At 43.4% G+C, this 23440-nt stretch overlaps 1 protein-coding gene across 1 annotated transcript in view; it reads right to left on the bottom strand.

Moving 5' to 3' along the window:
• Positions 1-23440, bottom strand: part of LOC106596600 (piezo-type mechanosensitive ion channel component 2) — a 138152-nt gene that overhangs the window by 8507 nt on the left and 106205 nt on the right. Inside the window, exons 40-50 of the mRNA XM_082973020.1 lie at positions 19779-19961; positions 18155-18452; positions 16769-16901; positions 16521-16668; positions 16119-16333; positions 12166-12324; positions 10871-11018; positions 8457-8645; positions 8235-8330; positions 7920-8089; positions 229-345 (exon numbers count right to left, since the gene is read on the bottom strand). Of these exons, the coding sequence (XP_082829146.1) occupies positions 229-345; positions 7920-8089; positions 8235-8330; positions 8457-8645; positions 10871-11018; positions 12166-12324; positions 16119-16333; positions 16521-16668; positions 16769-16901; positions 18155-18452; positions 19779-19961 (1856 nt within the window). The remainder of the gene's footprint in view (positions 1-228; positions 346-7919; positions 8090-8234; positions 8331-8456; positions 8646-10870; positions 11019-12165; positions 12325-16118; positions 16334-16520; positions 16669-16768; positions 16902-18154; positions 18453-19778; positions 19962-23440) is intronic.

Here is a 23440-nt window from a genome sequence, read left to right as displayed (position 1 = left end):
ACCCAAAATATATGTATGTAAACAAACACTGCATAGGCTTAAAACATTGTTACAATTTTGAAAGTGGTTACATTTCTCCAGGCCCATCCTTCCGCTTTTTTTCCAAAACAGAGACTCTGAGGTTTATTATTGTTTCAACTCCAGATTCGAGCTATAAAATAAAAGTAGTTTGATATATATCTATATATTTTTTGAATTACTTGACAAATACATAGAAAGTACACTCACACTCTGTCTCGTCTGGTCCCGTTGAGCAGTAGGCTCAGCTCTAGTTTGGTTGCATCATCCAGGAACGTCACTTTCTTCCCAGTCGCGAACTCAGCCTTCGCTCCCAGAGTCAGGTTCCTGATTGAAATGATCAGATCATTTCTCATCTCAAACAGGTTTATGAGATTATAAAGCAAAAAAAGTAATACGACACGTTTATGTGATTTAAAATGAATCTCTATGGCTGAGAAAATAAAGATCCTCGTCTCTACTCCACTCTGCTAATCTCTATTCTACTCGACTAATCTCTACTCGAATAATCTTTACTCTACTCTGCTAATCTCTACTCGAATAATCTTTACTCTACTCTGCTAATCTCTACTCTGCTAATCTATATTCTACTCTGCTAATCTCTACTCTACTCTGCTAATCTCTACTCTACTCTGCTAATCTCTACTCTACTCTGCTAATCTATACTCTACTCTGCTAATCTATACTCTACTCTGCTAATCTCTATTCTACTAATCTCTATTCTGCTAATCTCTACTCTGCTAATCTCTACTCTGCTAATCTCTACTCTGCTAATCTCTACTCTACTAATCTCTACTCTACTCGACTAATCTCTATTCTACTAATCGCTACTCTACTCTACTAATCTCTACTCGACTAATCTCTATTCTGCTAATCTCTACTCTGCTAATCTCTACTCTGCTAATCTTTACTCTGCTAATCTTTACTCTACTCTACTCGACTAATCTCTACTCTACTCATCTCTACTCGACTAATCTCTACTCTACTCGACTAATCTCTACTCTACTAATCTCTACTCTACTAATCTCTACTCTAGTAATCTCTACTCTACTCTAGTAATCTCTACTCTAGTAATCTCTACTCTACTCGACTAATCTCTATTCTACTAATCTCTACTCTACTAATCTCTACTCTACTAATCTCTACTCTACTAATCTCTACTCTACTCTAGTAATCTTTACTCTAGTAATCTCTACTCTACTAATCTCTACACTACTAATCTCTACTCTACTCTAGTAATCTCTACTCATCTCTACTCTAGTAATCTCTACTCGACTAATCTCTACTCTAATCGACTAATCTCTACTCTAGTAATCTCTACTCATCTCTACTCTACTCTAGTAATCTCTACTCTACTAATCTCTACTCTACTCTACTAATCTCTACTCTACTCTACTAATCTCTACTCTACTAATCTCTACTCTACTAATCTCTACTCTATGTATTTATTTATTCCAGAGGGGAGAGAGAGAGAGACACACAGCTGCATGTGAGCTCCTGCATTTTTCAGCATGTTTTTATAAAAAGATAGATTTGGAGTTAGATAAACTTGGATTTCTTTGGGCAGGGACATATACAGGATGCTACTTTCCACAGCATAACCTTCACTCCAGATCAAAACTCCAAACCTACAACCTGATTTTGGACAAAATTACCTGGAAGGATTCCTACTACCAAGGATTCCTTTTTCCAAGCTATACAGAGGGTGCTCTGGCAAACAAACAGCAGAGACCTGAGGAGACCATCCAACCTGGAACTGAGTGAGTAGTGTTTGGTCTGATGCTATTTTGAAAGCCAAGATGAAAAATAATAAAATAAAGTACATTACAATGCTATATATTACTTTATGTGGACTGAACGCTAAATTCAGGCTGCCAAGCCTGCTAGGACAGAACAGATACAACTTCAATTAGCACTGAGGTGTGAAGTGAGAGGTGTCAAAGCCTTTGAGCCCAACAATGGCAGAGTCTCTCACAGCCTACCCCACCCAAAGCCAGAGGCTAATAAAGCCCCCTCCTGCTGTTCAGAGACCATCCACTGGCATTTTCTATAAGGAATCCGCCTCCACAAATAAAAGCTTCTCCCAAGTGGGTGTGACACCTACTCCCATTGCCTGCTGCACTGCTACTTGGATTCCACCTGGCGATCTGTTCACCGTCTACCCTGGCCTGTCACCCCGTCTGGTACAGGTACCCCCGCCACACTCCCACCTCTCTCCCGAGCTTTCGCTCGCCTCCAGCACACACACACACACTGTTGGGGCGAGTGACTCTGAACTTACAATGGCTAGCCCCAAGCCGTTATATTTTTTACTTGTCGTTTATGCTATTTGCATCATGACTCCTGCATGCTTTGTTGTCTATGAACTTTATTGTTTACCCAACCGTGGGCACTCTCTATTGGTTACAAAGACTCTTGGCCTCCCATCCTATTCTAACCACCTCTCGCCGGCTCTGTATTCATGTTACCTGATGAAATTGCTGTACAATATGATCTTGTTGCCATCTAATGCACATTCAAATGTCATAAATCAACACTGCAGAGCTCTCCCTGTCCTCTGCCGTGCCCTGATTGTATTACTGCTGATGATGATATCGGGAAACGTGCATGTACACCCTGGCCCATCTACTGTTGCCAGCCCCAATTCTGACTTGTGCTCTGATATCTGCTTCACTGATTTCTGCTCTCGTAAAAGCCTGGGATTTCTGCACATTAACACTAGAAGCTATTACCTAAAATGGATCAATTGAAAGTGTGGGTTCACAGCTCCAATCCAGATGTGTTGGTCATTACTGAGACGTGGTTAAGGAAAAATGTTTTGAACACTGATGTTAACCTTTCTGGTTATAACCTTTTTCGGCAAGACAGATCTTCCAAAGGTGGTGGAGTGACAATCTTTACCAAGGATTACCTTCAGTGCTCGGTTGTCTCCACTAAGTCTGTCCCCAAACAATTTGATTTGCTGGTTTTAAGCATTACACTTTCAAATAGCTCTTTGTTGACTGTTGCTGGGTGTTATCGTCCTCCATCAGCACCGGCCTGTACCCTACCTGCCCTAACCTCTCTCCTGGCCCCTTACACTAAGTCTGAATTTGTCTTGCTAGGTGACCTAAACTGGGACATGCTTAAACCACCTGACCAAGTCCTAAAGCAATGGGACTCCCAAATCTTTCTCAGAACATTACAAAACCCACAAGGTATGACTCCAAACACCCAGAAAAGGCTACTCTCCTTAATGTTATCCTCACAAATAATCCTGATAGGTATCAGTCTGGTGTTTTCTGTAATGACCTTAGTGATCACTGTTTTACAGCCTGTGTTCGTAATGGCTGCTCAGTGAAACGACCTGTCCTGATTTGTCATAGACGCTTGCTAAAAAACTTTAATGAGCAAGTCTTCCTTCATGACCTGGCCTCTGTTAAATGGTATAGAATCAGCTTGATCCCCTCTGTTAAATGGTATAGAATCAGCTTGATCCCCTCTGTTAAATGGTATAGAATCAGCTTGATCCCCTCTGTTAAATGGTAGAGAATCAGCTTGATCCCCTCTGTTAAATGGTATAGAATCAGCTTGATCCCCTCTGTTAAATGGTATAGAATCAGCTTGATCCCCTCTGTTAAATGGTATAGAATCAGCTTGATCCCCTCTGTTAAATGGTATAGAATCAGCTTGGTCCCCTCTGTTAAATGGTAGAGAATCAGCTTGATCCCCTCTGTTAAATGGTATATGATCAGCTTGATCCCCTCTGTTAAATGGTATATGATCAGCTTGATCCCTTCTGTCGAAGACGCTTGGACCTTCTTTTTTGATATTTTCAGTGGTATTATTAACAAACACATAAAGAACATGAGAACTAAAAACAACAACCCCATAAAGAAAAATATAACTAAAAACAGGTTCAGACCCTGGTTCAACCGTGATCTTGCAGAGTTACTCCACCTCAACAATTCCATTTGGCGAAAGGCTTGGCACACGCATACTCAGGCTGACTGGCTCTCGTTCAGACAAATGAGAAAGGACTTGTCCTGATAAATGCACTCGGGCTCTTCGGAAGTTAGTTACTGTAAGGAGCAGTTCTCTCTCTCTGTGGGTCTCTAACCCCAAGAATTTCTGGAAAATGGTTAAAGACCTGGAGAATAATCCCTCCTCCTCACAGCTGCCCATGTCCCTTAATGTTGATGATGTGGTTGACACTGACAAGGAGCACATGGCTGAGCTCTTTAATCACCACTTCATTAAGTCAGGATTCCAATTTGACTCAGCCATGCCTGTCCAACATTTCCTCATCTCCCACCCTTTCTAATGTGACTAGCCCCGATGCTCCTCCCTCTTTTTCCCCTGCCCTGCTACAAAGTTTCTCCCTGCAGGCGGTCACTGAGTCCAGGGTGCTAAAGGAGCTCCTTAAACTTGACCCCCACAAAACCATCTGGGTCAGATAGTTTAGACCCTTTCTTCTTTAAGGCTGCTTCCCCTATCATCGCCAAGCCTATCTCTGACCTTTTTAACCTGTCTCTCCTCTCTGGGGAGGATCCCATTGCTTGGAAGGCAGCCACGGTTCATCCTTTATTTAAAGGGGGAGATAAAGCTGATCCTAACTGTTATAGGCCTATTTCTATTTTGCCCTGTTTATCAAAAGTGTTGGAAGAACTTGTCAATAATCAACTGACTGGCTTTCTTGATGTCTATAGTATTCTCTCTGGTATGCAATCTGGTTTCTGCATAGGTTATGGATGTGTCAATGCAAACTTAAAGGTCCTCAATGATGTCACCATTGCCCTTGATTCTAAGCAATGTTGTGCTGCTATTTTTATTGACTCGGCCAAAGCTTTTGATACAGTAAACCATTCCATTCTTGTGGGCCGGCTAAGGAGTATTGGTGTCTCTGAGGGGTCTTTGGCCTGGTTTGCTAACTACGTCTCTCAAAGAGTGTAGTGCATAAAGTCAGAACATCGTCTGTCTCAGCCACTGCCTGTCACCAAGGGACTACCCCAAGGCTCGATCCTAGGTCCCATGCTCTTCTCAATTTAAATCAACAACATAGCTCAGGCAGTAGGAAGCTCTCTCATCCACTTATATGCAGATGATACAGTCTTATACTCAGCTGGCCCCTCCCTGGATTTTGTGTTAAACTCTCTACAACAAAGCTTTCTTAGTGTCCTACAAGCTTTCTCTGCCCTTAACCTTGTTATGAACACCTCCAGAACAAAGATCATGTGGTTTGGTAAGAAGAATGTCCCTCTCCCCACAGGTGTGATTACTACCTCTGAGGGTTTAGAACTTGAGGTAGTCACCTCATACAAGTACTTGGGAGTATGGCTAGACGGTACACTGTCCTTCTCTCAGCACATATCAAAGCTGCAGGCTAAATTTAAATCTAGACTTGGTTTCCTCTATCGTAATCGCTCCTCTTTCACCCCAGCTGCCAAACTGACCCTGATTCAGATGGCCATCCTACCCATGCTAGATTACTACTATACTGCTCTACTCTACTCTACTATACTGCTCTACCCTACTGCTCTACTCTACTCTACCCTACTGCTCTACTCTACTCTACTATACTGCTCTACTCTACTCTACTCTACCCTACTATACTGCTCTACTCTACTCTACCCTACTATACTGCTCTACTCTACTCTACCCTACTATACTGCTCTACTCTACTCTACCCTACTATACTGCTCTACTCTACTCTACTATACTGCTCTACTCTACTCTACTCTACTATATTGCTCTACTCTACTCTACTCTACTCTACTCTACTATACTGCTCTACCCTACTGCTCTACTCTACTCTACCCTACTGCTCTACTCTGCTCTACTATACTGCTCTACTCTACTCTACTCTACCCTACTATACTGCTCTACTCTACTCTACCCTACTATACTGCTCTACTCTACTCTACTCTACCCTACTATACTGCTCTACTCTACTCTACTATACTGCTCTACTCTACTCTACTCTACTATATTGCTCTACTCTACTCTACCCTACTATACTGCTCTACTCTACTCTACCCTACTATACTGCTCTACTCTACTCTACCCAACAAGCTACAAGTGATGGGGGAACTGTTCTTACCGCTGGATAGACCAAGCTACAGTGATGGGGAACTGTTACCGCTGGATAGACCAAGCTACAGTGATGGGGAACTGTTACCGCTGGATAGACCAAGCTACAGTGATGGGGAACTGTTACCGCTGGATAGACCAAGCTACAGTGATGGGGAACTGTTACCGCTGGATAGACCAAGCTACAGTGATGGGGGAACTATTCTTACCGTTGGATAGACCAAGCTACAGTGATGGGGAACTGTTCTTACCGTTGGATAGACCAAGCTACAGTGATGGGGAACTGTTACCGCTGGATAGACCAAGCTACAGTGATGGGGGACTGTTACCGCTGGATAGACCAAGCTACAGTGATGGGGAACTGTTACCGCTGGATAGACCAAGCTACAGTGATGGGGACAGTTACCGCTGGATAGACCAAGCTACAGTGATGGGGGACTGTTACCGCTGGATAGACCAAGCTACAGTGATGGGGAACTGTTACCGCTGGATAGACCAAGCTACAGTGATGGGGACAGTTACCGCTGGATAGACCAAGCTACAGTGATGGGGGAACTGTTCTTACCGCTGGATAGACCAAGCTACAGTGATGGGGGAACTATTCTTACCGCTGGATAGACCAAGCTACAGTGATGGGGGAGTGTTCTTACCGCTGGATAGACCAAGCTACAGTGATGGGGAACTGTTCTTACCGCTGGATAGACCAAGCTACAGTGATGGGGAACTGTTACCGTTGGATAGACCAAGCTACAGTGATGGGGAACTGTTACCGTTGGATAGACCAAGCTACAGTGATGGGGGAGTGTTCTTACCACTGGATATACCAAGCTACAGTGATGGGGGAACTATTCTTACCGCTGGATAGACCAAGCTACAGTGATGGGGAACTGTTACCGCTGGATAGACCAAGCTACAGTGATGGGGGAACTGTTACCGCTGGATAGACCAAGCTACAGTGATGGGGAACTGTTCTTACCGCTGGATAGACCAAGCTACAGTGATGGGGAACTATTCTTACCGCTGGATAGACCAAGCTACAGTGATGGGGAACTGTTACCGTTGGATAGACCAAGCTACAGTGATGGGGAACTGTTCTTACCGCTGGATAGACCAAGCTACAGTGATGGGGAACTGTTACCGCTGGATAGACCAAGCTACAGTGATGGGGGAACTATTCTTACCGTTGGATAGACCAAGCTACAGTGATGGGGGAGTGTTCTTACCGTTGGATAGACCAAGCTACAGTGATGGGGAACTGTTACCGCTGGATAGACCAAGCTACAGTGATGGGGGAGTGTTCTTACCGCTGGATAGACCAAGCTACAGTGATGGGGAACTGTTACCGCTGGATAGACCAAGCTACAGTGATGGGGAACTGTTACCGCTGGATAGACCAAGCTACAGTGATGGGGAACTGTTACCGCTGGATAGACCAAGCTACAGTGATGGGGAACTGTTCTTACCGCTGGATAGACCAAGCTACAGTGATGGGGGAACTATTCTTACCGTTGGATAGACCAAGCTACAGTGATGGGGGAACTGTTCTTACCGCTGGATAGACCAAGCTACAGTGATGGGGAACTGTTACCGCTGGATAGACCAAGCTACAGTGATGGGGAACTGTTACCGCTGGATAGACCAAGCTACAGTGATGGGGGAGTGTTCTTACCGCTGGATAGACCAAGCTACAGTGATGGGGGAACTATTCTTACCGTTGGATAGACCAAGCTACAGTGATGGGGAACTGTTACCGCTGGATAGACCAAGCTACAGTGATGGGGAACTGTTACCGCTGGATAGACCAAGCTACAGTGATGGGGGAGTGTTCTTACCGCTGGATAGACCAAGCTACAGTGATGGGGAACTGTTCCTTGGAGCTGAGCATCTCCATGATGTTTGTTCTACTGGGAGGACTGATGGTCCACAGACTGTTAGAGCTGCCTTCCAACTCAGCGATGGTCAGATCCTCTGGCATGTAGTATTCCAACCACTGCATCGCTTCCTGTTCAGGGGGGGGGGGGGGGGGTACGACAGGAGGGATGAGAATGTCCCTCTGTTACTATGGAGATTTGTCCTATGCTTGGCTACCAACCCAGTGAGACGACACACATAGTAGTCGCATAAAATACTTGTAACCGTGTACTTACAGGATAGGACTGGTATGACCTCATGAAGGTGCCATGGATGTCATGTTTGGAGACTTCTCTGAGCTGGTTCTGCTGAGCACTCATAGTGAAGATTGGCTGAAAAACATAACGTAAAGATATCATCTACAGAACAAACAAAAAAACTGTCTGACTGACTGACTGATCCCGATCAACTGATGGTCCTATCAGTAGTAGAACCTTAGTTCTGAGCTGCTACGGTACCTGGAACCCGGCCAGGGTGATGGAGAAAGAGACGTCCAGTGGTCTGTTGACCACCCCCACCACAGACTTGATCAGAGACATGAAGAGTAGAGGGAACCAGATGATACAGATCAGAAGCATGACGATCATCCCTCCCATCCCATACTTCACCACCGGCTTCTTCGCTTGGCCCCGCGGCTGGGGGTATCTCTGGAAGGGAAGGGGGGAGAGGAGGACTAAAGTTATGGACTGAGGATACCACTGGAGAGGAGAGGAGGACTATAGTTATGGACTGAGGGAACCACTGGAGAGGAGAGGAGGACTATAGTTATGGACTGAGGATACCACTGGAGTGGAGAGGAGGACTATAGTTATGGACTGAGGGAACCACTGGAGAGGAGAGGAGGACTATAGTTATGGACTGAGGATACCACTGGAGAGGAGAGGACTATAGTTATGGACTGAGGATACCACTGGAGAGGAGAGGAGGACTATAGTTATGGACTGAGGGAACCACTGGAGAGGAGAGGAGAGGAGGACTATAGTTATGGACTGAGGATACCACTGGAGAGGAGAGGACTATAGTTATGGACTGAGGATACCACTGGAGAGGAGAGGAGGACTATAGTTATGGACTGAGGGAACCACTGGAGAGGAGAGGAGGACTATAGTTATGGACTGAGGATACCACTGGAGAGGAGAGGAGAGGAGGACTATAGTTATGGACTGAGGATACCACTGGAGAGGAGAGGAGGACTAAAGTTATGGACTGAGGATACCACTGGAGAGGAGAGGAGGACTATAGTTATGGACTGAGGGAACCACTGGAGAGGAGAGGAGAGGAGGTTTATAGTTATGGACTGAGGATACCACTGGAGAGGAGAGGAGAGGAGGACTATAGTTATGGACTGAGGATACCACTGGAGAGGAGAGGAGGACTATAGTTATGGACTGAGGATACCACTGGAGAGGAGAGGAGGACTAAAGTTATGGACTGAGGATACCACTGGAGAGGAGAGGAGGACTATAGTTATGGACTGAGGATACCACTGGAGAGGAGAGGAGGACTATAGTTATGGACTGAGGATACCACTGGAGAGGAGAGGAGAGGAGGACTATAGTTATGGACTGAGGGAACCACTGGAGTGGAGAGGACTATAGTTATGGACTGAGGATACCACTGGAGAGGAGAGGAGAGGAGAGGAGGACTATAGTTATGGACTGAGGATACCACTGGAGAGGAGAGGAGGACTATAGTTATGGACTGAGGATACCACTGGAGAGGAGAGGACTATAGTTATGGACTGAGGGAACCACTGGAGAGGAGAGGAGGACTATAGTTATGGACTGAGGATACCACTGGAGAGGAGAGGAGGACTATAGTTATGGACTGAGGGAACCACTGGAGAGGAGAGGAGGACTATAGTTATGGACTGAGGGAACCACTGGAGAGGAGAGGAGGACTATAGTTATGGACTGAGGATACCACTGGAGAGGAGAGGAGGACTATAGTTATGGACTGAGGATACCACTGGAGAGGAGAGGAGGACTATAGTTATGGACTGAGGATACCACTGGAGAGGAGAGGAGGACTATAGTTATGGACTGAGGGAACCACTGGAGAGGAGAGGAGAGGAGGACTATAGTTATGGACTGAGGATACCACTGGAGAGGAGAGGAGGACTATAGTTATGGACTGAGGATACCACTGGAGAGGAGAGGAGGACTATAGTTATGGACTGAGGATACCACTGGAGAGGAGAGGAGGACTATAGTTATGGACTGAGGATACCACTGGAGAGGAGAGGAGGACTATAGTTATGGACTGAGGATACCACTGGAGAGGAGAGGAGAGGAGGACTATAGTTATGGACTGAGGATACCACTGGAGAGGAGAGGACTATAGTTATGGACTGAGGATACCACTGGAGAGGAGAGGAGGACTATAGTTATGGACTGAGGGAACCACTGGAGAGGAGAGGAGGACTATAGTTATGGACTGAGGATACCACTGGAGAGGAGAGGAGGACTATAGTTATGGACTGAGGGAACCACTGGAGAGGAGAGGAGGACTATAGTTATGGACTGAGGATACCACTGGAGAGGAGAGGAGGACTATAGTTATGGACTGAGGATACCACTGGAGAGGAGAGGACTATAGTTATGGACTGAGGGAACCTCCTGAACTTATTTAGGCTTGCCATAACAAAGGGGTTTACTTAGTCACCCAAGACATTTCAGGTTTTCATTTTTTTAATTAATTTTGTAAAAATGTCTATAAACATAATTTCACTTTGACATTATAGGGTAATGTGTGTAGGCAAGTGACAAAAAAATAAATCCCAATTTAATCCATCTGTAACACAACAAAATGTGGAAAAAGTCAAGAGGTGTGAATACTTTCTGAAGCTTCCGGTGGAGGATACACAACCTACCCTCTCTGACTCCCTCCAGCACTTGAGGACGAAGATGTGAGCGTAGATGTCTTCCATACAGATCCAAGAAGATAAAGACAGAGAGGTGTCGGTCCAGACCCAGTCCATCACCGCACGCAACTCAGACAGGAACGGGATCAGACGGAACCTGGAAGGGGAACACTGAGGTTAGGACACTGTGTCGGTGTTAGTTGGCCGGGAGTAACTTGTAGCTCGCTGGGTGGGGTAGCTCAGCGACCCAGATGCTATATAGCATTAGCCTATTTCTCATATATAGCCTGTTGAATTATGTAAGGGAGTGAGATTTTGTGACTACTGGTCGAGTCTGAGTCAAGTTACGAGTCCTGGACTCGAGTACTACAACCCTGGTGCACAATTTGAGACTTGTACACCTGTGCAACAGTGATATACAGGGCATTCTGAAAGTATTCAGACCCCTTGACTTTTTCCACATTTTGTTACGTTACAACTTTATTATAAAATGGATTAAATAGTTTTTTCCCCCTTTATCAATCAACATACAATAACCCATAATGACAAAGCAAAAACAGGTTTGTAGAACATTTTGCAAATATTACAAAAATAAAAAAACGTAAATATCACATTTACATAAGTATTCAGACCCTTTACTCAGTACTTTGTTGAAGCACCTTTGGCAGCGATTACAGCCTCGAGTCGTCTTGGGTATGACGCTACAAGCTTGGCACACCTGTATTTGGGGAGTTTCTCCCATTCTTCTCTGCAGATCCTCTCAAGCTCTGTCAGGTTGGATGTGGAGCGTCGTTGCACAGCTATTTTCAGGTCTCTCCAGAGATGTTCGATCAGGTTCAAGTCCGGGCTCTGGCTGGGCCACTCAAGGACATTCAGAGACTTGTCCCGAAGCCACTCCTGTGTTGTCTTGGCTGTGTGCTTAGGGTCGTTGTCCTGTTGGAAGGTGAACCTTCACCCGAGTCTGAGGTCCTGAGCGCTCTGGAGCAGGTTTTCCAATGTTGGAATCCAAAGAAGTTGTAGAAACATCTCAAGGATGATCAATGGAAACAGGATGCACCTGAGCTCAATTTCGAGTCTCATAGCAAAGGATCTGAATACTTATGTAAATAATGTTTTCATAAATTTGCAATAATAAAACATTTAAAAAGGTTTTCGCATTGTCATTATGAGGTATTGTGTATAGATTTTAGCTGTAAGGTAACAAAAAGGAGTCTGGGAAAATATTTCCCAAGTCACTGTATGTTGAATGTGACTTGAACATATGAGTTGAATGTCTTACTACATCCTACTGTGTCCCAACTCACCCTTGAAACAGGAAGAGGTTGGTGTAGTTGTAGCTCTTGGTGATACAGTTACCCAGGACTCTGGTGGGGTAGCCACAGCGGATCTGATAGGCTGACAGCCCAAAGTAGATACACTTGATGAAGTACCACAGCTTGGCTACTGTGTTCTCATTGAAACGCCTGCAAAGTGGACAGAGGTACAAACCCTGATAAACACGGTTACTAATGCTAAACACTGTTACTAACGATGAACACGGTTACTAATGCTGAACACGGTTACTAATGCTAAACACGGCTACTAATGCTAAACACGGTTACTAATGCTGAACACGGTTACTAATGCTAAACACGGTTACTAATGCTAAACACGGCTACTAATGCTAAACACGGTTACTAATGATGAACACGGTTACTAACGATGAACACGGTTACTAATGATAAACACGGATACTAATGCTAAACACGGCTACTAATGCTAAACACGGTTACTAATGCTGAACACGGTTACTAATGCTAAACACGGTTACTAATGCTAAACACAGTTACTAATGCTAAACACGGTTACTAATGCTAAACACGGTTACTAATGCTAAACACGGCTACTAATGCTAAACACGGTTACTAATGATGAACACGGTTACTAACGATGAACACGGTTACTAATGCTAAACACGGTTACTAATGCTAAACACGGTTACTAATGCTAAACACAGTTACTAATGCTAAACACGGTTACTAACGCTAAACACGGCTACTAATGCTAAACACGGTTACTAATGCTGAAGACGGTTACTAATGATGAACACGGTTACTAACGATGAACACGGTTACTAACGATGAACACGGTTACTAATGCTGAAGACGGTTACTAATGCTAGCCGTTACTAACGCTAAACACGGTTACTAACGATGAACACGGTTACTAACGATGAACACGGTTACTAACGATGAACACGGTTACTAACGCTAAACACGGTTACTAATGCTGAAACGGACGCCCGGTTACTAATGCTAAACACAGTTACTAACGCTCCGGCTAAGCACACGGTTACTAATGCTAAACACAGTTACTAATGATGAACACGGTTACTAACGATGAACACGGTTACTAACGATGAACACGGTTACTAACGATGAACACGGTTACTAATGCTAAACACGGTTACTAATGCTAAACACAGTTACTAATGATGAACACGGTTACTAACGATGAACACGGTTACTAACGCTAAACACGGTTACTAATGCTAAACACGGTTACTAATGATAAACACAGTTACTAATGCTAAACACAGTTACTAATGATGAACACGGTTACTAATGATGAACACGGTTACTAACGATGAACACGGTTACTAACGATGAACACGGTTACTAACGCTAAACACGGTTACTAATGCTAAACACGGTTACTAATGCTAAACACGGTTACTAATGCTAAACACGGTTACTAATGCTAAACACGGTTACTAACGATGAACACGGTTACTAACGATGAACACGGTTACTAACGATGAACACGGTTACTAACGCTAAACACGGTTACTAACGCTAAACACGGTTACTAATGCTAAACACAGTTACTAATGCTAAACACGGTTACTAATGCTAAACACAGTTACTAATGCTAAACACGGTTACTAATGCTAAACACGGTTACTAATGCTAAACACGGTTACTAATGCTAAACACGGTTACTAACGCTAAACACGGTTACTAATGCTAAACACGGTTACTAATGCTAAACACGGTTACTAACGCTAAACACGGTTACTAACGATGAACACGGTTACTAACGATGAACACGGTTACTAACGATGAACACGGTTACTAACGATGAACACGGTTACTAACGATGAACACGGTTACTAACGCTAAACACGGTTACTAATGCTAAACACGGTTACTAACGATGAACACGGTTACTAACGATGAACACGGTTACTAACGATGAACACGGTTACTAATGCTAAACACGGTTACTAATGCTGAACACGGTTACTAATGCTAAACACAGTTACTAATGCTAAACACGGTTACTAATGCTGAACACGGTTACTAATGCTAAACACAGTTACTAATGCTAAACACGGTTACTAATGATGAACACGGTTACTAATGCTAAACATTGTTACTAATGCTAAACACGGTTACTAATGATGAACACGGTTACTAATGATGAACACGGTTACTAATGATGAACACGGTTACTAACGCTAAACACGGTTACTAACGCTAAACACGGTTACTAATGATAAACACGGTTACTAATGCTAAATACGGTTACTAACGATGAACACGGTTACTAACGATGAACACGGTTACTAACGATGAACACGGTTACTAATGCTAAACACGGTTACTAATGCTAAACACGGTTACTAATGATGAACACGGTTACTAACGCTAAACACGGTTACTAATGCTAAACACGGTTACTAATGCTAAACACGGTTACTAATGCTAAACACGGTTACTAATGCTAAACACGGTTACTAATGATGAACACGGTTACTAACGATGAACACGGTTACTAACGATGAACACGGTTACTAACGATGAAGACGGTTACTAACGATGAAGACGGTTACTAACGCTAAACACGGTTACTAATGCTAAACACGGTTACTAATGCTAAACACGGTTACTAATGCTAAACACGGTTACTAATGCTAAACACAGTTACTAATGATGAACACGGTTACTAACGATGAACACGGTTACTAACGATGAACACAGTTACTAACGATGAACACGGTTACTAACGCTAAACACGGTTACTAATGCTAAACACGGTTACTAATGCTAAACACGGTTACTAATGCTAAACACGGTTACTAATGCTAAACACGGTTACTAATGATGAACACGGTTACTAACGATGAACACGGTTACTAACGATGAACACGGTTACTAACGATGAACACGGTTACTAACGATGAACACGGTTACTAACGCTAAACACGGTTACTAATGCTAAACACGGTTACTAATGATGAACACGGTTACTAATGATGAACACGGTTACTAACGATGAACACGGTTACTAACGCTAAACACGGTTACTAACGCTAAACACGGTTACTAATGCTGAACACGGTTACTAATGCTAAACACAGTTACTAATGCTAAACACGGTTACTAATGCTGAACACGGTTACTAATGCTAAACACAGTTACTAATGCTAAACACGGTTACTAATGATGAACACGGTTACTAATGCTAAACACTGTTACTAATGCTAAACACGGTTACTAATGATGAACACGGTTACTAATGATGAACACGGTTACTAATGATGAACACGGTTACTAACGCTAAACACGGTTACTAATGCTAAACACGGTTACTAACGCTAAACACGGTTACTAATGCTAAACACGGTTACTAACGATGAACACGGTTACTAACGATGAACACGGTTACTAACGATGAACACGGTTACTAATGCTAAACACGGTTACTAATGCTAAACACGGTTACTAATGATGAACACGGTTACTAATGCTAAAGACAGTTACTAATGCTAAACACGGTTACTAATGCTAAACACGGTTACTAATGATGAACACGGTTACTAATGATGAACACGGTTACTAATGCCAAAGACAGTTACTAATGATACATCCTTAATCGATCACAAGCCCCTACCCCCATAGGGACTCATGCAGATCTGAAAAAACTGGATGTTTACAAATTAATTCATTTATATCAGATGAATTAACTAATTAACACAGAAAGAAGAGAAGTCTATTTCTCAGCGACTCTAGGCAGGATGAAGAACATCCAGAAATAGATTATTCCCATTAGCATATAAAGCATCATACATGTGATTATAATGCATTATGAAGAGGGTATTTATAGGAAGTGTTAGGCATGGTTGTTACCTCAGAGAGTCCGGGGAGGATGAAGAACATCCAGAAATGGATCCCATTACTAATTAACTAATTAACATAATGAGGTGAGTATTTACCTATCAGAGAGTCCGGGGAGGATAAAGAACATCCAGAAATGAATTCCGAATACCAGGACCACCTGGAAGATGACCTTCCCCAGCACTGTCTTCTTGAGGTACAGGGCCCGGTCCACCACCATGGTCCCAAACTGGATCAGAACCATCACCAGGAAGGCTCCAGGAACCTGGTCCTCCGACAGAGATGACGTGATGTCGGCTCCCGTTGAGTGTTTCTGAGAAGAAGAAGAAGTAATTGATGTCACATTTTTAATATGTGATCCCTGCGGGAATTGAATCCATAACTTTGGTGTTGCTAAGACCACATGGTTACCGACTGAGGCACACGGGACCCTGCTGACTGTTTCCCGACAGGATGATAAGATCATGTCAAATGTAAAGAGACTAGCAACACGTACGTACCCCAAAAGCAGAAAAACCGAAGAGGATGATGATGAAGTCGACGGTGTCGGCCAGGAATATGAGCACATAGACATCTGTCAAAGCGCTGTACTCTGGATGGACCAGGTTGTAGAAGAACTGACGAATGGGCAGGTAGACCTTCATGGTCCTGGAGAGAATACAAAACAAATGTACAATAATACTATGTTAGGTTCATTTTATGTCAAAGAGCCATTTAATCAATCAATCAACCAACCAACCAAGCCCACCTCTTGATAGTGAAGGTCTTGGCTTTGATCATCTGTTCTTTGAGTTTCTCCATGATCAGCTGTTTCTTGGTCTTCTGCTGAACTGACACCTCACTCCCATCTCTACGGTTACTGTTCCTGGAGTTGGTGCTGCCTGGGGAAACGATGGTGACGCATGTCAACGAGATAAAGGCTAGATTTAATGAGTTTACATCTCTGAATGTATTGAGCGAGGCCCCATCCCTATTGTAAAGGAAAGTGGCTAATTAGCTAAGTAAAATAAATTGGTAAGTTAAGTAAGTAGGCAAGTAAAATACAGTAAGTAGCCAAGTAAAGTACAGTAAACTAAGTAGCCTGGCAAAGTAAAGTAAAGTACATTAAGTAGCCAAGTAAAGTACAGTACATTAAGTAGCCAAGTAAAGTTCAGTAAGTAGTCAACTAAATTAAAGCCAAGTAAATTAAAGCTAAGTAAGTAGCCAAGTAAAGCTAAGTAAGTAGACAGGTAAAGTAAAGCTAAGTAAGTAGACAGGTAAAGTAAAGCTAAGTAAGTAGACAGGTAAAGTAAAGCTAAGTAGACAGGTAAAGTAAAGCTAAGTAGACAGGTAAAGTAAAGCTAAGTAGACACGTAAAGTAAAGCTAAGTAAGTAGACAGGTAAAGTAAAGCTAAGTAAGTAGACAGGTAAAGTAAAGCTAAGTAAGTAGACAGGTAAAGTAAAGCTAAGTAGACAGGTAAAGTAAAGCTAAGTAAGTAGACAGGTAAAGTAAAGCTAAGTAAGTAGACAGGTAAAGTAAAGCTAAGTAGACAGGTAAAGTAAAGCTAAGTAGACAGGTAAAGTAAAGCTAAGTAGACACGTAAAGTAAAGCTAAGTAAGTAGACAGGTAAAGTAAAGCTAAGTAAGTAGACAGGTAAAGTAAAGCTAAGTAGACAGGTAAAGTAAAGCTAAGTAAGTAGACAGGTAAAGTAAAGCTAAGTAGACAGGTAAAGTCAAGTACAGTAAGTAGCCATGTAAAGTGCAGTAAGTAGCCATGTAAAGTAAGGTACAGTAAGTAGCCATGTAAAGTAAGGTACAGTAAGTAGTCAAGTAAACAACAGTATGTAGCCAAATAAAGTACAGTAAGTAGCCACATACAGTAAAGTAGAGTAAGTAGCCACGTAAAGTAAAGAAAGTAGCCAAGTGAAGTACAGAAAGTAGCCAAGTACAGTAAGTAGCCAAGTAAAGTACAGTATAGAGTGCATGGCACTTGCAATGCCAGGGTTGTGGGTTCGATTCCCACAGGGGACCAGCACAAACAAATATGAAAATGTACGCACTCACTACTGTAAGTCGCTCTGGATAAGAGCGTCTGCTAAATGACTAACATGTAGAATGTAAATATAAAGTAGCCAAGTAAAGTATGTGTCCTGACCTCTCTTGGAGCGTACAGAGCGGTGGGAGATATGAGACCCTCCACTGGAGCTCTTCCTTCTCTGGTAGGTCTGCTGCTGTTGCTGGAGGTAGTGCATGGGGATGTGCACAGAGTCCATGGAGGTGCCCATGCCCAGATTTATAGACCCGAGGGTCTGTGGCGACCTATTCCTCTCGCGGGGGTTGGACGGCACGGGAGTGGCGTCCCTCTCCTTCTCGTCTTCCTTCGACTCAGTGTCCTGGCGAAGGATCTCTTTCTTGGTGTCCTTAAGGTCGTCTTCGTCCCAGAGACCATGACACTACGACGGGAGAGTGTAGAGGAAAGGTAGGGTACCAATAGAGTATGAAACAAAACAATCACATTGTATTACGATCTGAGACCAAGAGATGTAAGTAATAACTATTTGATAATAACAGTTCTATCATATTCATCTTGATCAGTTAACTGACCAAATTCCCAGTTTAGTATGATCACTCATACAATACACTCCATTTGATCTCCTTCATTATGATTCAAAAGTTAAAACTGGTCCTAGATCAGCATTGTCACGTCCTGACCAGTTAAGGGTTATGTGTTGTTGTAGTTTGGTCAGGATGTGGCAGAGGGTATTTGTTTTATATGGTTCGGGGTGGTGGTGTAGGTAGTAGGTTGTTTTATTTATGTATTCCGGGGGTTTTGGGCACTGCTCTGTGTTTATGTATTTCTAGGTTTAGTTAGTTAGTTGTGGGTATAGGTTCTAGGTTTGTTGTTCTATGTATAGTTAATTGGGGTGGACTTCCAATTGAAGGCAGGTGTGTGGTGTTGCCTTTGATTGGGAGTCCTATATTAGTTGGGTGTGTTTGTCTGTGTGTTTGTGGGTAGTTGTTTTTGCACTGCGTTTTTGTATAGCCTGCAAAACTGTTGCACTGTCGTTGGTTCTTGTTTTTGTATAGTGTTCACGTTAGCGATTAATTAAATTCAAAGATGAACACGACCTCCGCTGCATATTGGTCTACTTTGTCAGATGAGGACTTTTCTATTTCTTCTGAAGACGAAGACAACTGTGACAAGCATTCTTTCTCTGAAACGCTTTATGAATTACAGGCCCAGAGCTGTGGATAATGAAGACCTGATCCTAGATCAGCCCAGAGCTGTGGATAATGAAGACCTGATCCTAGAATCAGCCCAGAGCTGTGGATAATGAAGACCTGATCCTAGAATCAGCCCAGAGCTGTGGATAATGAAGACCTGATCCTAGAATCAGCCCAGAGCTGTGGATAATGAAGACCCGATCCTAGAATCAGCCCAGAGCTGTGGATAATGAAGACCTGATCCTAGAATCAGCCCAGAGCTGTGGATAATGAACACCTGATCCTAGAATCAGCCCAGAGCTGTGGATAATGAAGACCTGATCCTAGAATCAGCCCAGAGCTGTGGATAATGAAGACCTGTTCCTAGAATCAGCCCAGAGCTGTGGATAATGAACACCTGATCCTAGAATCAGCCCAGAGCTGTGGATAATGAAGACCTGATCCTAGAATCAGCCCAGAGCTGTGGATAATGAAGACCTGATCCTAGAATCAGCCCAGAGCTGTGGATAATGAAGACCTGATCCTAGAATCAGCACTCCTTCTCTGAGACGTACCTTCAGGATGGACCTGTGGAAGAAGAGCGCCAGAAGCTGTATGAGGTCATAGACCACGTATCCGTCTTTCTTCTCCACTCCGATGATGTTGGGAGGGTGGTAGGGTTTATTCCCGTTCACCTTCGGGTTCTGGTTGAAGGGAAAGAAGCCAAACTGGCAGAAATACTTGATGACGATGGCGACCTAGAAGAGAAGACATGTGCAAGGAAAAACCAGACAATAGTATAGATGCAGTAAAGAGATCCATCGAATTTCACTGAAACAATGGAAATGCAATGGCAACGCCACTCACACATTCCCCCCCCCCCCCCCCCCCAATGAGGGAACGATTTAGAATGTCCTGATTGCCCCCCCCCACACACAAAAATTAGCCTACATTTAGGCTACTGTTTCTATGTGTCTTTCACACTATGTTGAGGTAAAAATCAGAGTATATAACGGTATAGAGGTCAACCCCCAATACATGTTGATGTCATCATCAACTGTATTACACTTAGACAAAGTACCATCACTGGTTTGTATATAACTAGCTATGCTAACAGCTTACACGAACGGGAGTTAGCATTCTGCACTCGTTTTTTTCTAACTCGAAAATGACTATTTCTAAATATTATGCAGCGAAAACAGCCAAATATATCCATAACTGATTTATATTGTGGGCCTGTTACAACACAAAAATCATGACAAATTTGATCACATTTGTTGAACTGTTCGCCAACGACAGTGACCTTGTTCTTTCCCCACGGTCTGCGGTCCATTGATCTCTTTACTGCATGTATTACAGTTATTTTATGAGAATACGTATGCTTAATTCTGGCCTGGCATCAGTCAGACGTTTTAATCGGTGTCAGAATGTAACATTAAACAACAATTCCAACACATAGGATTCCTAATGACACAGAATCCAGGCCAAAACATTAGTCTCCAGGCCAGAACATTAGCCTCCAGGCCAAAACATTAGCCTCCAGGCCAAAACATTAGCCTCCAGGCCAAAACATTAGCCTCCAGGCCAAAACATTAGCCTCCAAGCCAAAACATTAGCCTCCAAGCCAAAACATTAGCCTCCAAGCCAAAACATTAGCCTCCAGGCCAGAACATTAGCCTCCAGGCCAGACCATTAGCCTCCAGGTCAGAACATTAGCCTCCAGGCCAGAACAATAGCCTCCAAGCCAAAACATTAGACTCCAAGCCAGAACATTAGACTCCAGGCCAGAACATTAGCCTCCAGGCCAGAACATTAGCCTCCAGGCCAAAACATTAGCCTCCAGGCCAGAACATTAGCCTCCAGGCCAAAACATTAGCCTCCAGGCCAGACCATTAGCCTCCAGGTCAGAACATTAGCCTCCAGGCCAGAACATTAGACTCCAGGCCAAAACATTAGCCTCCAGGCCAAAACATTAGCCTCCAGGCCAGAACATTAGCCTCCAGGCCAGAACATTAGCCTCCAGGCCAAACCTTTGGGCGTTAGTTCTATAGCTAGAGGACTCCTGAGTGATAAGTGGTAAGTATGTTTTTTGGTTTTGCTATTAAGGGCCATCTACTTTAAGTGCTGCCTGCCTTCTCAGTAGCCTAGTGAAATTATGTTTTTACACATTTTTACAAATAAATAAAAAATGAAAAGCTGAAATGTCTTGAGTCAACAAGTATTCAACCTCTTTGTTATGGCAACGCCTAAATAAGTCCAGGAGTAAAAAAATGTGCTTAACAAGTCGCATAATACAATGCATGGAAGCACTCTGTCTGCAATAGTAGTGTTTAACATGATTTTTGAATGACTACCTACTCTCTGTACCCCACACACACAATTATCTGTAAAGTCCCTCAGTCGAGCAGGAAATGTAAAATACAGATCCAACCACAAAGACCAGGGAGGTTTTCCAATGCCTCGCAAAGAAGGGCACCTATTGGTAGAAAAATAATAAAATGTAATATCCCTTTGAGCATAGTGAAGTGACTAATTACACTCTGGATGGTGTATCAATACACCCAGTCACTACAAAGATACAGGCGTCCTTCCTAACTCAGTAGCCAGAGAGGAAGGAAACCGCTCAGGGATTTCACCATTAGGCCAATGGTGACTTTAAAACAGTTACAGAGTTTAATGGCTGTGATGGAAGAAAAATGAGGATGGATCAACAACATTGTAGTTACTCCACAATACTAACCTAAATGACAGAGTGAAAATAAGGAACAGAATTAAAAATATTCTATCTTGTAATAAGACACTGAATACAAAGCATTTTGTTTGGGGCAAATCCAACACAACACATTACTGAGTACCACTCCTCATATGTTCAAGGATGGTGGTGGCTGCATCATGTTATGGGTATGTTTGTCATCGGCAAGGACTAGGGAGTTTTTTTATGATAAAAAGAAATGGAAATAGAGCTAAGCACATGCAAAATCCTGGAGGAAACCCTGGTTCAGTCTGCTTTTCAACAGACACTGGGAGGTGAATTAGCCTTTAGCAGGACAATAACCTAAAACACAAGGACAAATCTACACTGGTGTTGATTACCAAGAAGACACTGAATGTTCTTGAGTTGCCTGGTAACAGAGTTGACTTAATAATCGGCTTGAAAATCTATGGGAAAACTTGAAAATGGCTGTCTATCAATGATCAACAACCACCAACTTGACAGAGCTTGAAGAATTGTAAAAAATAATAAACGTGCAAATATTGTACAATCCAGGTGTGCAAAGCTCTTAAGGGAGACTCATAGCTGAAATCGCTGCCAAAGGTGATTCTAACATGTATTGACTCAGAGGTGTGAATATTTATGTATATGAGATACACTACATGACCAAAAGTATGTGGACATCTGCTTGTCGAACATCTCATTCCAAAATCATAGGCATTAATATGGAGTTGCTGCTATACCCTTTGCTGCTATACTGGCTTTCACTCTTCTGGGAACTTGCTTCCATTCAGCCACACGAGCATTAGTGAGGTCGGGCACTGATGTTGGGCGATTAAGGCCTATGCTCGCAACCGGCGTTCCAATTCATTCCAAAGGTGTTCGATGGGGTTTAGGTCCGGGCTCTCTGCAGGTCAGTCAAGTTCTTCCACACCGATCTCGACAAACCATTTCTGTATGGACCTCGCTTTGTGCACGGGGGCATTGTCATGCTGAAACAGGAAAGAGCCTTTCCCAAACTGTTGCCACAAAGTTGGAGGCGCAGAATTGTCTCGAACGTCATTGTATGCTGTAGAGTTAAGATTTCCCTTCACTGAAACTAAGGGGCCTGAAAAACGAAAAACAGCCCCAGACCATTATTCCTCCTCCATCAAACTTTACAGTTGGTGCTATGCATTCGGGCAGGTAACGGTCTCCTTGTATCCGCCAAACCCAGATTCGCCCATCGGACTGCCTGATGGTGAAGCGTGATTCATCAATCCAGAGAATGCTTTTCCACTGCGTTGCTCATGGTGATGTTAGGCTTGTGTGCGGCTGCTCGGCCATGGAAACCCATTTCACGAAGCGCCCAACGAACAGTTCTTGTGCTGACGTTGCTTCCAGAGGCAGTTTGGAACTCTGTAGTGAGTGTTGCAACCGACGACAGACCATTTTTACGCGTTCCGTGAGCTTGTGTGGCCTACCACTTCGCGGCTGAGCCGTTGTTGCTCCTAGACGTTTCCACTTCACGATAACAGCATTTAC

The sequence above is a fragment of the Salmo salar genome, chromosome 03 (assembly GCF_965601325.2).
Source record: "Salmo salar chromosome 03, fSalSal1, whole genome shotgun sequence".
In the NCBI taxonomy this organism is placed as follows: Eukaryota; Metazoa; Chordata; class Actinopteri; order Salmoniformes; family Salmonidae; genus Salmo; species Salmo salar.
This window is presented reverse-complemented; position numbering and strand designations above follow the sequence as displayed.